The sequence below is a fragment of the Narcine bancroftii genome, chromosome 1, assembly GCF_036971445.1.
Source record: "Narcine bancroftii isolate sNarBan1 chromosome 1, sNarBan1.hap1, whole genome shotgun sequence".
In the NCBI taxonomy this organism is placed as follows: Eukaryota; Metazoa; Chordata; class Chondrichthyes; order Torpediniformes; family Narcinidae; genus Narcine; species Narcine bancroftii.
In genome coordinates, this window is record NC_091469.1 from 405,622,217 (window position 1) to 405,641,783 (window position 19,567).

Genomic DNA, 19,567 nt, shown 5'->3' on the forward strand with positions numbered 1-19,567 from the left:
GTTGTCATTCCTCAAAATGTGACTTCATAACCTTTAACACTTAAGATAATTTACTTTGAACACCAGATAACTCTGAGCCTTCCAGTACCCTTAACTTGGTCTTATTCACAGTTGTTTTTTTTTGTCCAGTTCCAGTTGCTCCTTTTGCCTCCTTAGCTGCTCCTCTTTCTTCCTTAACTGCTTCTATTTCAGCTCCTCTTCTCTTCGTAGCTGCTCCTCCTGCTCTTCCGCTAATTCTTCTAAGGCATATTTATCCTGAAGTCTTTCTTGTACTGCTTCAAGAGTGGCCAAGTAAGCCTGAATCTTTCTATGTGTAAATTTAGTCCCTGAAACTCTGAAGCTTATTCTAGAACTCCTCTTGCTTCTCCTGCTACCAGTATTTGACACACTATTTTCTGGGCATTCATTATCCTCTATTTCAGATGTCGCCTTCATATCTGATTTTGTCTCTACTCTGGATTGTCCATCCTCCACACACATATAGCACATCTTCAGCTATTTCTATGTAGCTAATCGTCGATTCTATTGATTTTTTTGCTGTAATTTGGTGGGATTTATACACCCAAAATCCATTACCTTTGCTCTTTCTATTGCCTTTTTCTGTCTTGCTTGAAGTAGTTTTGACTCCACTTGAATTTAATTCCCAATGTTGTAGTTCTTCGTTAAGTTCCTTGATGGTCATCTCCTTGACATATAGCTTTTCAGGGGCTGTTCCCGTGGAGGCTGCTATATCCTTATCCATTCAGATGTCTGTTGCACTCAGACATCAAACTTGCAAAACAACAACTCCAAAACCAAATCAGTCCTCAAAGGACAAGTGACAGTTTCTCCAAACTGTGTTCTACATTGCAATAAACACAAAGAAAGAATCCTTAGATTATGCTTACCACTTCTTCAATGGCCTATCTGATGCTGTTGACGATCGTGCTTCCTTCAGTTAAAAAAATGTTTTAAATATAGCCTAATCGATCCAGTCCAAATTGAAAATGCAATTCCCAACCTTTCTATTAACTTAATTTCATTTATATTGTTACGGGCTCAGAGGACCCCAAAACTCAGCAACAATAGAAATTCACCAAGACATTACTTAAACAAAAGTTATTTTAATTTACTTTAAACATAAAAACAGGATCAAACTTTAACTTATTACTATTAACTTAACATAACTTAACTCCCTTCTAATTCTAAGCAGACATATATGTAATTTGTGTGTAAGTTCAGAAAAGTTCTTTGATTCATAGTCCAATCTCACTTCTCACTCCTCCAAGTTAATTGGTATCAGACAATTCTTATACTGTGCACGGAATTTAACATTTATGAATCTTGACCAGGCTTTGGTGCTTGAAAGGTAAATGGTAACTGCTCAGGAAGATTTTTGTCAGTTTTCAGAGAGAGATTTGTTGCTCGTTGGACATACACAAACGGATTCCTTCTGATCAGCCACTTCAGTGTCTTGCCAAAGAAAATTGCCCCATCAGGGATTTCCAGATGATAATCTCTTTCTTTCAAGTAACCACAGAGTTCCTTTTCTGTTTCCCTTATCTCAGGCGAAACATTATATAGCTAGCTATCTCCTATTGTATGGACCACAAGGGCTTTTAACAAGCTGAACTCAGAACTCAAAACCCATCTTCAAAATGGGGTTTCAAACAAGCTTTCAAAAGCCACTGCAGAAAACTAGGAGTCTCTCTCACTCTCTCTCTCCCTCTCTGTGTCACACCTAGAGAAAAAAATACCTGTTTCACTCTCTCTGCTTGCATAACCACATGACCTTCCTAAAACAGCACCCTCCACCAAATCAATTCATGAGAGATCTTATCAGTTTCCTGAGATGGGGCCTCCATTTGCACCTCATTGTGAAAATCTCCAGCATTGGGAGTTTATTGTCTATGCAGACTTGTAGGCACCACCTTATGTATAACTCTTGCATTTTAAAATGAGATCTGTTGTGAAGCATTTGTATCTGTTTGTGACCTAACTAAGACCCCAAAATCTATCTTCCAAATCATATCTATACATAATATAAAACATAACATTATCTGTCACAATATTTATTAAATTGTAGTGACTACATTCCTTTATATTTGCTTGAAGGATCAGAAAAGTTGTTGTCTATGACTCGTTCAAACAAATTCATACTAAAGTTGAGTTGAGTTTTCCAAAGTTTATTATATGATATTAAACATTGTTAACATTATTATCTGTTGCTATACTTTGTTACAAGCCATTAAAACATTGTTTGACAGTCAATAGAAATTGTCAGAACCTCCTGATCCTTCCATTTCACAGATCAAAAGAACTGAACTAAAACATGTAATCTTTAATGTTCAACTGTAACCTTGGCTGGAAGATGTTGCTAGGAGACCGCATAAAATATGATAAACAACATCCAAAAAACCACATACAAAATTACTTGCAAATTTGAAATCCATTTGAACCCTTACACATAGTTAGATGTTTTATAAATATCTTGTAATATTTAATCAACCCTTGCAAGGAACATTTTATGAAATCAAAGCAGGGCAATGAATAATTGGAGGCCATACATATTATTTGAACATTGCAATCATATTGTTTATTCTTATGAATTGAGAGATTGCAAGTTGAATGGATTCTTTCAGTAACCAACCACAATTGCAGCAATAATGTCTTGTTTTCATCAAGAGTTTCAGTTAGCATCTTAGGCAGAGTACTTTGGGTATGCAGAATATTTTTAAAAAATCACTGCTTTGTTAGAGAGTTGTATTTCAGAAAAATTCTAAAGGAGAATGGAGAGGTGGAAAGGCAGTGATTCACTGAAAAAAAATTAGTTGACCTCAAGCAGAATTCTCTTGTTTAGACAAAGCTGTTCATCCAAATTTTAAAATAAGTCAACTTGCTCATAATTGCACTAGTTTTACAATACTGGAAAGAAAGCATGCAACCAAATAGGTTCTAAGAATAAATGTGCAGAAGGAAATTATCATTGAACAACAAATTGTTACCACAGACATATTTTGTGATACTTTATGGTTTTCGTAAACAATGCAATGACAAGTATGGGGAGATCAAAAATGAAGGAAGAAGAAATGAGGGTTTTCTGAAGTACTGACTGAGTTAGTGGAAAAGGGTGTGAAACAAATATCAAATAAATGGATTTTCAGAAGCCATTTATTAAGTAATCTTGCAAGAGATTTTTTGCAGAAAATTTAATGTGATGGGAAACGTATAACAATGCTTGATGCACAGTGTAATAACTTTTGATGATTGGATACTGTTCCTTCCCTCTCTGGTTTATCATCAATGCCCAGTGTTCTGCCATTCTTGTGCCCCTCTATTGGCCAGATGTTAGTAAGTCTCTGCCCATTATGACATCTCTCATAAGATCTTTGGAAATTTTGACCATCTCCACAGCACGACACTGTCTTCTCTTAAATTATCCAATTGGATCTGCACTTGTTAGGTTATTTATTCATAAGGATGTCAAAGGTTATGGAAAATTGAGAAGAAAAATACATCAGCTATGATTCAAATGGTGGAGCAGACAAGGTGGATCAAATGGCCTAATTCTGCTTCTACACCTTATTGTCACTTTATTTTTGTTTGAGACTTTTAGTGACTTTACAATCAAAGAATGTTTAAGGGATACTGATTTCTTCCAAGAACTCACACACTCTCCTGAAGCAATGTTGTCCATACAATCTTTCAAATTATCTTGCTACAGCATCACAAGCCACTCTTGTTGCGCCAAAATAATTATCCATAGATGGGATGAAAAGTAACAGTTATCGTAAAACTCTGGTAACTAATCCCCTTGTCGAGTCCAAAAAGTATAAGGGCTCTTTCTCTGAAATGTTGATTTTCATGGATTGTATATACCTCCCTTACCCATCTTTCTATAGATATATACGCAGACCTTGGATTGTGGTTGGATGTGACTTTCCTAATGGGATGAAGGCACCGATCCTGCATAAGATAACAATACATATGAATGTCCCCAAATATCTAGATTTATCATAGAACATAGAACAATACAGCACAGTACAGGCCCTTTGGCCCTTGATGTTTTGCCGACCCATATATTCCTTCCTAAAAAAAGTACTAAACCTTCACTACCCTATAGCCCTCTATTTTTCTTTCTTCCATGTGTCTGTCTAAGAGTCTCTTAAATGCTCCCAATATTTCAGCGTCCACCACCATCCCCGGCAAGGCATTCCAGGCACCCTCAACCCTGTGTAAATAAACCTTACCTTTGATGTCTCCCCTAAACTTCCCTCCCTTTACTTTGTACGTATGTCCTCTAGTATTTGCTGATTCTGTCCTGGGAAACAGGTGCTAGCTGTCAACCTTTATCAAGACTCCTCTCATCCTTTTACGCTCCAAAGAGAAAAGTCCCAGCTCTGCTAACCTTGTCTTATAAGACCAGGCAACATCCTGGTAAATCTCCTCTGCACCCTTCCTATCCTTCCACATCTTTCCTATAATGAGGTGACCAGAAATGAACACAATATTCTAAATGTGCCCCTTCGAAAGATTTGTAGAGTTGCAACGTGACCTCTCTTCTCTTGAATTCAATTCCACATTAATGAATTCCTGCATCCCATAGGCCTTCTTAACTATCCTATCAACCTTTGCGGCCACCTTGAGGGATATATGGATTTTTATCCCAAGGTCCCTCTGTACATTCACAGTCTTAAGTAACGGCTATTAACCCTGTACTCAGCCTTCTGGTTTGTCCTTCCAAAATGCATTACCTCACACCTCTCCAGATTGAAATCCATCTACTGTGGTCGGTGAATGAAAGAGAAAAAAAAACACACAAGCTTTGAGTGAGTTGAAACAACCAATTGACTTTACTGGAACTCTCTTAGAGCTTATCAGCACTCCCATGATACTTTGTATCTCCCCCCTCCTCCACCAGGACCATTATGATGTTAGCCCAGTGTGAGCCTGCACCTCCGTGAGCTGGTTCACTTGCAGATCAATGCAACTCGCTACATGACTGCCCCCACCCCCAGAAATGCTGTTCGGAGGAGCTGAGTCCATAGTTCATAAACAATTCAAATGTTTTGGAGGCCAAGCTCACCACTGTGGGGCTGTAACAGTTACTGGTTGGTCAAGATCAAGGCTTGTCGGTTTGAGGTAGTCGATTGTGAATGTTTCCTGCCTACCCTCAATGTCCAAAGGACACGTAGTGCCATTGTGTCGTAACACATCGTATGGGCTGTCTAGTGCGCATGTCTCCTTATGAAGACTTACTCGCAATCTCCAAGATCCTTCTGGATATAGGATGAAGTTGGACTATGGTGTGAGGTTGGGACAGGGGCCAGGGTGCCCACCTTTTCACAAAGTCATATTGGCAGCACTGTATTTGTTTCCTCCTGGTCTCAAGCTGGTGGCACAAATTTTCTCAGGATTGTCAGCGGGGTCCCATAGATGAGCTCAGCAGAGCATGTGACCAAATCCTCCTTTGGCACTGTGTGGATGCCAAGGAGCACCCAGGCAGCTTGTCCACCCAATCCAGGCCTCGGAGCCGTGCCATAAGGGCCGCCTTCAAATGCCAATGGAACCTTTCCACCAGGCCATTAGACTGCAGGTGGTAGGCTGAGGTGTGATGTAACTGGGTCCCTAGGAGCTGCCCATAGGCGGGATGCGAACTGTGCTCCACTGTCCAACGTGATATTGGAAGGAAGGCCAAAATGGGCTATCCAGTTAGTGATCAGGGCCCTAGTGAAGGATACTATAGAAGTGTCTGAGAGTGGCACAGCATCTAGCCACCTAGTGAACCTATCCACCATCATGAACAGGTACGTGGAACCTCTGGAAACTGGCACAGCCTGATGATGTCTATGTGGACATAGTCAAATCATCTGTGTGTTGGCAGGAAGGACTGAATAGGGGCTTTCACGTGCTTCTGCACCTTGGATGACTGACAGTGTAGACAAGTTCTGGCCCAATGGCCAACCTGTTTACACAAGCCATGCCACATGAATCTGTTTGTGACCAGTTGAGTTGTCACCCGGATGAATGGGTGGGCCAACCCATGTAATGCGTCAAAGACATGATGCCTCAATGATATTGGGCCTAAGTCGGCCGATGGACACGTCACAGAAAAGTGTGGGTTCAGAAGGCCCAAAACGTACGTCTTCCAGCTGCAGCCCTGAGACTGCAGTGCAGTAGGCTGGTATCTCACCAACCTACCACTGAGCCACTGCGAGCACTGTATAGTCAATTCTAGGGGACAAGGAGTGCACAGACAGGATGGATTTATGGGACAGAGCATCAGTCATGAGATTGTTCTTGCCGGACATGTGCTTGATAGATGTCGTGTCCCCTGAGATATAAGAGAGGTGACGCTGCTGCCTTGCCAACCACTGGTCTGACACCTTGGTGAAGGCAAATGTGAGGGGCTTGTGATCAGTGAAGACCATGAAATTCCATCCTTTGAGGAAATAATGGAAATGACGTACAGCAAGGTAGAGGGCTAGCAACTTCATGTTGAATGCATTATTCTTCTGCTCCAGGGGCCACAGATGTCTGCTAAATAAAGCAAGTGGTCTCCAATGTCCAACAATCATCTGCTCTAGGACGTCGCTGACGGCTGTGTTGTATGCATCAACTGTGAGGGTGGTGGGCACATCAATGCGCGGATACAGTAGAAGGGTGGAGTTGGCCAGAGCATCTTTGGCCTGGTCGAAAGCTGCCGAAGACTACGTCGCACCTGAGTTGTTTGGTCTGACCGGACAGCAGCTTGAAAAGAGGTCATATGATCTTGGCAGCTAATGGCAGGAACTGATGAAAGAAGTTGACCATCCCAACGAATTCCTGAAAAACTTTGACTGTTAACTTGGCAAACTTATGAATGACCTCAGCCTTTGATAGAAGAGGGGCCGCCCCGTGTCGATTGATGTGGTGCCCAAGGAAATCAATGGCTGTCAGGCCAAACTAACATTTTGCTGGATTGATGGCTAGGCCGTAGTTGCTCAGTTAGTGGCAGAGCATCTTCAGGTGAGTTAGATTCTCCTGTCATGAATAACTGGCGATGAGGATGTCGCCTAGGTAAATAAAATTGAAATCCAGGCCATGCCACACCGAGTCCATGAGTCTCTGAAAAGTCTGCACTGTGTTTTTGAGGCCAAATGGCATGTGGAAGAACTTAAAAAGGCAGAACTGAGTGATGAGGGCTATCTGGGGGACAACGCTTAGGTGCACGGGAATCTGGTGGTACCCCCAGAACAGGTCAATTTTTGAGAAGATCCTCGCTCTATGTAGATTGGTGGTGAAGTCCTGGATGTGAGGAATTGGGTACCAGTCGGCTTTCATGGCAGTTTTCCATTTGCATCAAATATAAACACGTTTCTTCATCTTGAATAATACATTATAATAAAAACAATGCAAAATGATACATCGTTTAATTTTTATCTCCCCATTCCTCCACCCAAAAGAAAGAAAAAAACACCTGAATAATTTTACATTAATTCTATCTTGAACATATTAATTGGGAGGAGTGAGTGTAGCGGACGATATGGATGGACTTTTATCAACAAAATCCATGCATGAGTTCCAAATCCTACAAAAAAAATTCTGGTTGGTTCCTTAAATTATAAGTATTTTTTTTTCTAATGGTATACAATTTTGTATTTCCACATGCTATCTATGCAACCCTACAATATTGTCTAACTTCCACGTTACCGCCATACATTTCTTAGCTTCAATTTAGTATCTGTTTCGTATAATTCACCTAGCAAAAATATTCTGGGATCTTTTGGTATTCGTATCTTCATAATTCATCCCAATAATACACATAAATATTCTCAAAACGTCCCAATTTTTTCACACAACCAAACTGCACACAGTAAAGTACCTATTTCTTTGTTGCATTTGAAACACTTGTCAGAGCAATTTGAATTAAGTTTATGTAATTTATATGGAGTATCGTGTAGCTGGTGCAAAAAATTATATTGTACCATTTGATATCTAAGATTATATTAATTACACTCTCTTGACACATTCTTGACCATACCTCATCTTGAATTTGTATGTTTAAATCCTTTTCTCACTTTTGTTTTGACTTCTTCGATTCTATTTTTTGCATTGTGTCTTGTTCTGCTCCCTAACTCGGTTTGTCAGGATCTTCAGCTGGATTCACCTTTGTTCAGGTGTGTGAAAGCAATTCTATTTCTTCTCCTTTCTCAGGCTGCTTGTAAATGTTTCCATAATCTTGAGGAACTTGTGTGATTATACCCTTCCTTTTTCATCGTGTTACAAGTATTATCAGTTCAGTGGAGTCACGCGCAGTGAAAAGGTGTTTGGTTGAAGTTGTACAATGACATGATGAATTCTTTTGCCCATAATTATTTTTATCCTGTAAACAAAAAATAATCATAAATGACATAACTGGAATGAAATTTTCAGAATTTATTTTAAAAATTTATTTGACTTTTTGTGAACTTATTTTTTGAGGGTAAATAAATCTATGTTGCAATAGTATTACAATACTACTTATACGTTCATCTAGTTTTACTACTCATACACTCATGACTGAGGACAAATACTGTTCTAACTCCACCTGTAAATTTGCAGGTGACACAATCATTCCCAGTCAAATCTCAAACAATCACAAGATAGTGTACAAAAAGTGCAAAATGGTTAGTGTAGTGGTTAGGCAATGCTATTACAGCATCAGTAATCCAGGTACAAATCCGATGCTGTCTTTAAGGAGTTTGTTCTGTAACAGATTATGTTGTGTTTGTATTGTGTACAGGTAGTTTTTGGGAGATAAATTGAGGCAGGTTTTTTTTTAGTGTAGGTCACTTACAAACACTTCAAAACAGATCTCATTTAAAATACTTGAGCTCTGCTCAAGCCAGACAGGGTGGCTCTTGGGGGGCTTTGCAAAAACTTTGGAGAGTGCCCAAGAGACTTCACTAATGGATTGTTGTTTTGTAAAGCAACAGATGAAAGTGATGGGGGAGTCATGTGATGCAGAGGAATTAGGACATGGTATCCTAAAACTCCCGGGAAAATAGAAGAAAATTATTATTTAGCTAAAGTAAACAGAGATCAAAATACAAAAGAAGATGATAAGAATAGTCCATTTACTTTTTAAAATGCCTTTGAAGAAAGGAATTGTTGTTGCTGGAGCTGATGAAGGTGTTGTTCCTGAATACGAAAAGAGGCCTCTGACATAGAGAAATCGCAGATCTGGAGTGACAACTAAAGCCCGTCAGAGAGTTGAGTTGCTGGGAGCAGCAGGTAGTGTGACCAGCCTTTCGGCTGGCGAAGATGGCATCGGGCCAAAAAAAAGATTCTTTAAGCAAGGACAGAGTGTCGAGTTTGAGTGAGATAATTGATTTCAGTAGTGAATTAGCAAGTGTTGTAGAACAAGGACAGACAAGATTTGGAGAGGTTGCTTCAGTCTATAAAGATGTTAAACAAGTTAAATATAAAACTAAGGCAAAACAAAAGGATAAAAATAACTCTGATGGTGAATTGCAACAGATGGTATGGGAAATATGGGATTATATCAAAATGATGTGGAAAGAAATAGATTATTTAAGATCTGAATGAAAAAGATATGAATAAAAAATACAAGCAGTTATCAACAAATATGATGGAAGTACAAGAACAACAGAATGTGGAAAATCAGAATATTATGAAGGTTTATAAAAAGGGTAAACATATAAAGGAGAAGCTGAAAAAATTGGAGTCTAAAGTTAAGGAAGAAATTATTGAGAGGAAGATAAATTCTGAAAATAATTGATAAGATGGAAAATTTTAGTAGGAGAAACAACTTTAAGATTGTTGGCTTGGAGGAAGGAGAAGAAAAACACAACATGATTCAGTTTCTCCAAGGATGGATAACCTAAGGTTCTGGAGGTAAATCAATTTGAAGGTCCATTTGAAACCAAAAAAAGCACATAGAGCCCTCAGACCACAACCACAATCAAATGAGAAACCTTGCTCTATAGTAATTAAGTGTTCAAAATATCGAGACAAGGAAAAGATTCTACCCTTAGCAGCAAAAAAAGTCCACTTGAATATCATGGTTCAAAAATTTTCTTTTACCCAGATATGACTGCACAACTGTTGGCTAAGAGGAGACAGTTTACTGAAGACAAGAGAAGTCTTTGGGAAAAGGGTACAAGTTTACTTTATATTATCCAGCAATAAAGATTTTATTACCGGTTGACAAAAATATTTTTTTAAGGATTACAAACAGGCATCAGATTTTGTGGAAACTTTACCTTCTAATAAGCTGAATAAATGTGAAGGAATTATTTGCAATGAGACAATAGACTAGTAAATTAGAGACTCTGTTTTGATATAATACCTGAGAGGTGAAAGATGCCGGAGTCCATTGGCTGCTGTTCATAGGATCGTATGTGGCAATGAGTCACAACCCGTAAAATAGAGGGGGGTGGTGCTTTTTCCTTAGCGCCAATGCTGGAGGGGTGGGGGGGGGGGGAAGGGAGGAGGTTCCATTTTAACATTTAAAATTGATTTAAAATATAAGACATCCAATTGAAATTGAAAAGCACATAGAACTCTCAGACCACAGCCGTAATCAAATCAGATTTGGTGGAAACTTTCCCTTTAATAGGCAGAGTAAATGAGAAGGAACTATTTGGAATGGGGAAATGGATAATAAATTAGAGACTTTGTTCTGTTGTAATATTTGGGATGTGAAAGGTGCCGGAGCCTGTCGGCTGCTGTTTAAGGGCTTGTTTGTGGCAAGAGCCTCATCTCGTACGATGGGGGTGGGGGTAATATATTTCTTAATGTCACAGGGGGAGTTCTATTATTATTAAATATATGTTTATAAATGGAGTTATATTGATTACATTGATGTTTTACTTTGATTTTACTTTAGAGAAATGATTTAACACGGAATTTAAACTGGATGATGTAAGAGATATGAGATTCTTAATAGATACCTGACTAATTAGGAGTAATATTAGATATATTGAAATGTAACATTTAGAATTGATTTAAAACATAAGATTTATGTATATGGATATGTTATTAATATGTTGGTTTATGTAATCTATTAAAAAAATCCACTCCATTTTTTTCTTTTGTGGTTTCTTTCTTCCTTTCTGTTTGGGGGAGAAGGGATAAAAATAAAATCATGTATCATTTTGCATCACTTCTATTGTAATGTATTGTTCAAGATGAAGAAATATATGTTTATGTTTGATGCAAGTGGAAAGTTAAAAAAAAGAGAAAAACAAATGAAAAAGATTGGAGGAGGATTTTGGAGCCGCAGGCTGTCTGGAGTGCCGCTTGCTGTTTTAAGAGGGTCATGTGGTTTTGCAGCGGGGAGAGTCAAACAGGCTTTTCTCAGAGAGAGAGAAAGAGAGAGAGAGACAGAGATCAGTTCTGCAGTTTTACAGTCAGCAGCAGCAGCTGGGACTGGAACAGGACAAGCTGACAAGCTTGTGGAAAAACCCCATTTTGAAGACAGGTTGCGAGTGCTTAGTTCAGCCTGGTCAAAGCCCTTGTGTTTCATATGAGAGGAGAGGACTGGATGCCTAATGTTTCACTTGAAATAATAGAAACTAAAAGGAACTCTGTGGTGACCTGAAAGAAAGAGGCTATCATCTGGAAAACCATGATGGAGAAAATTTCTTCAGCAAGACACTGAAATGGCTGATTAAAAGGAATCAGTTGTGGGTGTCCAGGAAACAACAAATCTCCCTCTGAAACCAGCCTCCGCATCCAACACATTATCTGCTGGAATTTATGGCACATACTACAGGACTCCACCACCAGACACATTTTTCCTTCTCCTCCCCTCTCAGTCTTGCGTAGGGACCACTCCCCCTTGTGTACTCTTCCCTCCCCACCCATCACCCCCCCCAGCACCTTCCACTGTGGTTGTAGGAGGTGTAATAACTGTATTCACACCTCGTCCTTCACCACGGTCAGAGGTCCCAAAATGACTTTTCAGGTGAAGCAACACTTCACCTGTACCTCCAAAGAACCCATTTATTGCATCTGGTGCACCCTCTGTGGCCTTTTCTACATCAGAGAGACCGGTCACAGATTAGGAGATCACTTCGCCCAGTATCTCCTCTCTGCAACAAAAGTGACCTCCCCATAGCCAACCATTTCAATTCTGAGTCACATTCTCAAGCTCACATGTCTATCCATGGCCTTTCACACCACCCCACCCTGACCATCCGCAGATTGGAGGAACAACATCTCATTTTTTGTCTGGGCATTCTCCAACCCCAGGGCATGAACATTGAGTTCACTGCATTCCACAAATCAGCTTGCTTTTTCCCCCTTCTTCTCCCTCCCCCCACTTTAATTAGTTATTCCAGTCCTATTTCCTTCCTCTCTCTCCACCTAGCCTAGACTCCACCTCCCACGGTGTTTCTCCCCCCCCCCTCTCACCTATCATCTTCCATCCTCACCACCTCTCCCCTCCCCTCCCCTTCCCCTTTTGTTCAGACATCTCTCATGTTTCCCCCACACCTTGATGAAGGGCTTAAATCTGATACGTTGGTGATATATCTTTACCTTTGTTACATAAAGGCACTGTTTCACCTGCTGAGTTTCTCCAGCATTTGTGTGTTTTGTCCCCTAGTTCTGTATCACCTACCAGTGGAGGCTGCCTGCCTCTAATTTATCACTTTAATACTTTTATGTTTCTTTCACATATCCTCTCGTTATTTTTATTTCCAGCAAGAATGGTCCAGGTAACTCAATCTATCTTCACATTCTAAACAAAACCCTCGTAACCAGAATCAACCAGGTGAACCTCATCTACACCATCTCGAAAGACAATACAGTAAAACCCCTGGTAATCAGCCCCTATGTGGGTTGGTAGATATGAATTTTCTGATGGCTTGAGGTTTTGTGTTGCACTGATGTCGAGGTGCACTCATTTTAAACTTTGGTATTTCTTAACTGTTTATTTTCTGCAATTTTGTTTTTTGCCCATTACTTAAGGCTGTCGGGTGCTTAAATTTTGGTTAATGGGTTGTATTGTGTATTCTTTCTCAAGTAAGGAGACCAGAGCAGCTCGCTGTACTCCAGTGCAGCCTCACCAGTGCTCTCTACCATTGCAACAGAATCACACATTCTGTTTGGCCTCTTGATTACCTTTTTAGCCTGCAAACCGACCCTTTGTGATTCATGTACAAACACTCCCTCTGCACAACAGCATGCTGCAATCTTTCACCATTTAAATAATAAATGAGTCTTCTATTTTTCATTCCAAAGTGGATGACTTCACATTCATCAACATTTTTCTCCATCTGTCAGACTCTTGCTCATTCACTTAACCTTTCTATATCTCTCCACAGCCTCTACCTGTGTCCCTTAACAACTAGATCCTCAATTTCTTTGTTGGCAGACCACAATCAGTTCAGATCAGCAACATGACTTCCTCCTTGTTAACCATCAGCATAGGGGCACCTCAAGGCTGCATGCTTGGTTCTCAGCTCTATTCCCTGTATACTCATGATTGCATTGCCAAGTTCATACCCAATGTAATCTATACATTCAGCCATCGTTGGCTGAATAACAGGAAATTATGAATCAGAATACAGTGTTCTTAGTTATAGTGTGTTGCTTATTTTGTCTTGCAGCCCATTTCTTTGTTGTCTCTACATCTTCTCCTCTGCATTGGGCAGATGTGATTGCTGCTGGGAGATTCCAAATCTGGTTTGGTGGTGCAAGAACAATAACCTTTCTTTCAGTCTTTCTAAGACCAAGGGACTTATTGTGGTCTCTGAAAAGGGGATACTGAGGGAGCGTGCATTGGCAGGTCTTCATTGACTGGACAGTGGGGGAGAAGGTTAGTTCCTTCCAATTCCTGGGAGGCCAAAAATTGGAGGCCCTTTCCTGGACCAAGCACATCAAAGCAACTGTGAAGAAGACACAATAATACCAACACCTCAACTTTCTCAGACTTCTGAGGACATTTGGTACGTTGTCCAATATGCTATCAAACTTCTACAGGTTTACCATGGCGTGACAGATTATGTTGTGTTTGTATTGTAAATAGATATGTTTTTGGGAGCTGAATTGGGGCAAGTTTTTTTTTAGTGTAGGTCACATACAAAAGCTTTAAAACAGATCGTATTTAAAATACTGGAGCTCTGTTCATGCTAGACAGGCTGGCTCCAAGAACCTTTGAAAAAGCATTGGAGAGTGGATTGTTGTTTACAAAAAGGCAACAGGTGAAAGAACTCATCGGATCTGCAGGCTGTCTGGAATGTAACTTGTTGTTCTAAGAGGGTCATGTGGATTTGCAAGCAGAAAGAGTCAAACAGGCTTTTTCTTTTTCTCTGAGAGAGAGAGAGAGCATTCAGTTCTGCAGTTTTACAATCAGCAGCAGCTGGGACTGGAACAGGACAAGCTAGAAAGCTTGTGGAAAACCCAATTTGGAAGATGAGTTGTGAGTGCTTAGTTCAGCCTTGTCAAAGCCCTTGTGGTTCATACAAGAGGAGAGGACTGGCTGCCTAATGTTTCACTTGAAGTAAGTGAAACAAAAAAGAACTCTACGGTGACCTGAAAGAAAGAAGTTATCATCTGGAAAACCCTGATGGGGCAAGTTTCTTCAGCAAGACACTAAAGTGGCTGGTTACAAGAAATCAGTTCTGGGTGTCCAGCGAACAATAAATCTCTCTCTGAAAACTGACAAGAGCCTTCCGAATGGTAACCATTTACCTTTCAAGCACCAAAGCCTGGTGAACTTTATAAATGTTAAATTCTGTGCACAGTATAAGAATTGCCTGCAATCAGTGAACTTGGAGGAATGAGAAGTGAGATTGGACTGTGAATCAAAGAACTTTTCTGAACTTACATATACATTACATGTACATGCGCTTAGAAATAGAAGGGGGTTAAGTTAGGTTAAGTAAGTTAATAGTGATAAGTTCAAGTGTGATTCTGTTTTCATGTTTAAAGATAATTAAAAGCAACTTGTGTTGTTGAATATCTATTGCTGCTGGGTTTATGGCTCCTCTGGGCTCATAACAATGGAAAGTATACTGACTGGTGGGATCACAACCTGGTTTGGTATCTCAAGTGCCCAGGAACTTAAAAGGGTGCAGAAAACTGCAAAACCAACCAATCCATCACAAATACTGACCTCTCACCCATTGAAGACATCAATGTGGAATGTTGCCTCAATAAATCCGCCAACATTATAAAAGACCACCGTTACCTCAATCATCACATTTTCTTGATGCCAATCAGACAAAAGGTACATAAGCCACAAAACCAGCACCACAAGCTTCAAGAAAAGTTGTTATCCAATAGCTATCAGGCTCCTGAACCTCATATTACCTAACCCTAATCACAAACTAGTCTGGGATCACAACAGATCTGAATGAACCATTCAAATTTCACTTGTTTTTTTTCTTACACTAACTGCACATGCGAATATTTATTAATCTATACTTCTATATTTATTATTTATTTTTCTGTCTTGTTATAATCTGGACTGCAGTTATGAATTTTTATCCCAATAATCATTCCATGAAATTACAGTAGAAGTCAATAATTCTTATTGGAGAAATCTTCACCATTTCTGTCATAGGACAAAAAGGCAATCATGTGAATTATGTCACAAATATCTGAAATGAGACATTTATCTTTGGATTCTGGATGCTGTCTTTTTGCCATTGATTCTTTAAAGATATGCCAAATGTTTTGAGCATTGTTATCATTGCCTCATGATCTTCAAGTCTAGTGGATTAAGGTGGGCTAGTGTGTGTTAAATAGGACATGCTGTTCTTATATGCATTTAAATTACTTTTAATAATATTAATTGATATTCGGTGTTGCCCAGTACTAACAAATTTACTTCTGTGTATTTTTTCAGCGCTCAACTGGTTTTCTTCTAAAGGAAAATTGAGGTATAAAGTGGAAAAATTAAAGAACAAAATGAAGGAAGAATTCAAGCTAAATCAGGCCCAGGATATCACACTTAATGGTAAAATTTTATTCTGTATCATATCATTTCAAATCATGTAAAAACCAAATAAGCTTTACAAAGAGAGAGTTGAAACGAGTTTGCATATTTTAATACATAGTGTTAGGTCTGCTTTGTTCATGAATGAGTGAGACAAACACCAGACTGAGTCGAAATCAGGGTTCTTTGTTCTTTATTACCGGATTGTAACACTTGCGACTAACAATGTTAGTCGGAGAATGCATTCTGCCGTTATCAGCAAAATGGTGATTTTTTATACCCTTGGATACGTGCTTAGAACATCATCATATCATTACTTGTCCAATGACTAAAACTGTTGCTATCCTTTCCCTGCTAGCTTCCTGCCTCTCAATCCATCAATGTCTCTCTTATCTTGTAAGTACAAGGATGCATTCACATCTTGTTACAGCCCTGCACAGGGTAACTCCTTACACATTCCCATCTCATGATGTTTTACCTAACAGGAGTACAAGGACACCTCCCCTTCTTGTTACAGCCCTGCACAGGGTAACTCCTTACACATTCCCATCTCATGATGTTTTACCTTACAATCCCTCCTTTGTCCTCTTTAGAGGACAATCTCGCCCTGACTATGCTACCACCGCGTTACATTAGTTCGCCTATTATTGCCAAGCTCTATACAGGTTCTGTTCACAGGGTAGTTCGGCTGGTGGGCGAGGGCTCCCCCAACCCTCCTTTGCGTACACCCCCCATCCGTCACCCCGATCCCATTGCCCGTTTACAAGTTTCATCCCATTTGCCCCCAAGCAAAAAACTAGCTAACCCCCCGTACATTAGTAAATTCCCAAGTTAACATATGGTCTACAATCTGATTAATAATGTTTGTGTTACAATCAATGTTATAATATTTGTTCTACAATCAAGGTTATAATATTTAGGTTACAAGCAAGGTTAAAATTATATGTGTAACAATCTAATTCACAATCCCTCCTTCCCATCACATTCCCCTTCAGACTCCAGATCGATCTCAGCAACTTTCTCCGCCTCCTGTAATGTGAGATAGTCTTGCTCCACAGCCTGCACAGCTTGATATTTCGGAGGCAGTTCATCACGGTCAGCAAAGGCTCTCTCTATGGTCCTCGTGACCAGCGTTCGAATGCATGGAATACAACAACAGCCACAAGTGATAAAAATTGATACAGAAATGAACAAACCCAGCAAAAGTTGTCCTAACAAAGTGCTCCATCTCCCAAACACTCCCTGTAACCAGGATAAAACAGGATTGGAGACTCCAGACTGGGCTTTTAATTCTTTCGCCAATGCCCTAAGTTTCGTTAACCCCTTAGTGAGTGATCCATCTGGCCCTGTGTTATTAGAGATAGAAGTGCAGCATAGATCTCCAAACATAGCACACACTCCACCTTTCTCTGCCAGGACCATATCAATCGCTATCCTATTCTGAAGTGTCATAAGGGAAGTTTCTGACAGTTGTTGATGTATTGCCTCAACAACGTCCCTGGTCAAATTTGCAAGGCGCTGGACATTATAGTGAATAAGGTTGATCCTATTAACATTCTTATTTACAGTGATGGGAAAAATTGCACTAAAAACAGGAAAACTTTCAAACCCAGCTGCAATCTCATCGGCTAATTTAAATTCGTCCGGAATATTCTGGGCTTGGCCAATGGCATCAATCCATACCCCATCAGGGTTCCTTCCTCCCGGCCCCAAGAGTCCAACACTCCTCCTTTTTCTCCACAGCCAACTCTCTGTGTGGCGCAATTCTAGGGAATCCTCGTCTCCCTCCTGCCTTTTGACAATCAGCACTGGCGCATTAAGGGTTACTAGAGCACACCGACCATCCCAGTTAGCGGGGAGCCAGTTGTACAGCACTCTTCCTCCACAAAACCACCAAATATCCGCCCTAGCCTGGGTCAAGCGGGTTGCACTACTGCTATGTGAGAGATCAACATGAGTCCTGCACGAGTCGCTGGGCAGCCAACCCACATGGAAAACGTGCGCTGCTGTGTTGTTGTTGGCAAAACAAGTAACATTAGTTATGCTTGTGGATCTAAAGACAGGGGGAGCTACATTAGCCGGAGCTATGGGAAACGTCTGTTCCCATATCAGACACCTATTCAGTGGGTTGGATTCTGACATTAGGTTCAAGGCGCAGTCCATAGCATCTGTCTCCTCAAAAATTGATCTGCTCATCCGTAATAATGGCCTTCCTCAGGCACAGACCCAGCAGTTCCCATACCCTGCTTGGTCCGCATATTTACCCATCTGATCTATCCAGGAGTTTGACTCATCAATACCTGTCTCAATTGCTATCTTCTCTCCCCTGGACATCTTCGTACCGTCGAATTTTCTCACTTCCCCCTCTTTCGAAGTGGGTTTAATTATGTCCTTTGTGTATGTTTGTAAGTCGAACCTCACCACTCCCCAAGGATCTTTTCCATTAATAGACACTCCAATCATTAGATAGAAGAGGTCTCCGACACCATGTTCTCTCCCTGTGCCTCCCTCGCATGTCTTGTACTGTAGTAGGTTTTCGATACCCTAGTATCATTTCTCTATGTGCCTCAGACATGGCCGTACCGTTTTTACCCACGAGTCTTCCTAGGAAAGTTACCACCCTCCTTCCGACCTGACATTTCGACCTTTTTACTTTAAATCCAGCCTCGCCTAACCCCTTGAGTAAAACTGCTGTCCCTGTCAGGCACTCATGTGGCGTTTTCCCTGCTAATATTAGGTCGTCTACATACTGAATCAGTGTAACATCTTCCGGGAGCTTTAATTTCATTAGGATTTCGCTAAGGGCCTGATTGAACAGTCCTGGACTGTCCTTATAACCCTGAGGTAATCTAGTGTATGTGTACCGATGTGCTTGGTAAGTGAAAGTGAACCAGTCTTGGCATTCCTCAGCTAATTTCAAGCAGAAGAATGCGTTTGCCAGATCAATGACAGTATAGTATTCGTGCTTCGGACTCAGAGCCCTAAGTGCTACATATGGGTCTGGGACTGGTCTCCCGATGGTCTTGGTAGCCAAGTTAATCTCCCGGAGGTCGTGTACCATCCTCCAGTCTTTTCTACCCGGTTTGGGAACAGGCATGATGGGCGTGTTCCACATACTGTCAGGTGCCGCCCTTAAAACCCCTGACTCCATTAACCCTTCTATCGTTCCTTTAATACCCTCCTCCTGACTGGGCGACAAGCGGTATTGTTTTCTCCATATTGGTTTCTGCCCGGGGTTGGCCAATTCTAGAAATACCTCTCCTTTTATTACTCCCACATCATAGGGCCCCGTTGTCCATATATGTGGACTCAGATTAGAAAGATATTTGTCTGAGTCTCTGTGATCAATATTTTCTCCCTCTATGGCTCGGTCTCTTTCTACTTTCTCATTCACTACCTGGTCCCATGCTTCAATATTCAGTCTGACAAATTTTCCTCCCTCCGAGGTGGAATATCCCGGGATTTCTGTCTGCCTGTATTCACACCCTATCGCTTCCTTTACCATCGGACCCAGCTGTCGAGCGTGATGATCTTTGGCAATACCCAAGGTCACATGAGGCACACTTTCTACTCCTAAGCAGAACCACTCCATTTGTTCTTCTGTCATGACAACCATAGCAGCTATTCCCTCCTTACCTACAAAGATAAATGGAC

The 19,567-nt window shown here is 40.6% G+C and overlaps 1 protein-coding gene across 2 annotated transcripts in view; it reads left to right on the forward strand.

Annotated features, from left to right (window-relative positions):
* The window catches only part of itgb8 (integrin, beta 8), a 145,042-nt gene that overhangs the window by 109,956 nt on the left and 15,519 nt on the right, over positions 1-19,567 (forward strand). The window contains exon 16 of one of the 2 annotated variants that reach the window (XM_069913836.1): positions 15,824-15,934. In XM_069913836.1, coding sequence (XP_069769937.1) covers positions 15,824-15,856 — 33 coding nt within the window. In that variant the 3' untranslated portion in view covers positions 15,857-15,934. Of the gene's footprint in view, positions 1-10,051; positions 10,073-15,823; positions 15,935-19,567 lie in introns of those variants that run through there. The other variant, XM_069913837.1, reaches the window with a different exon arrangement.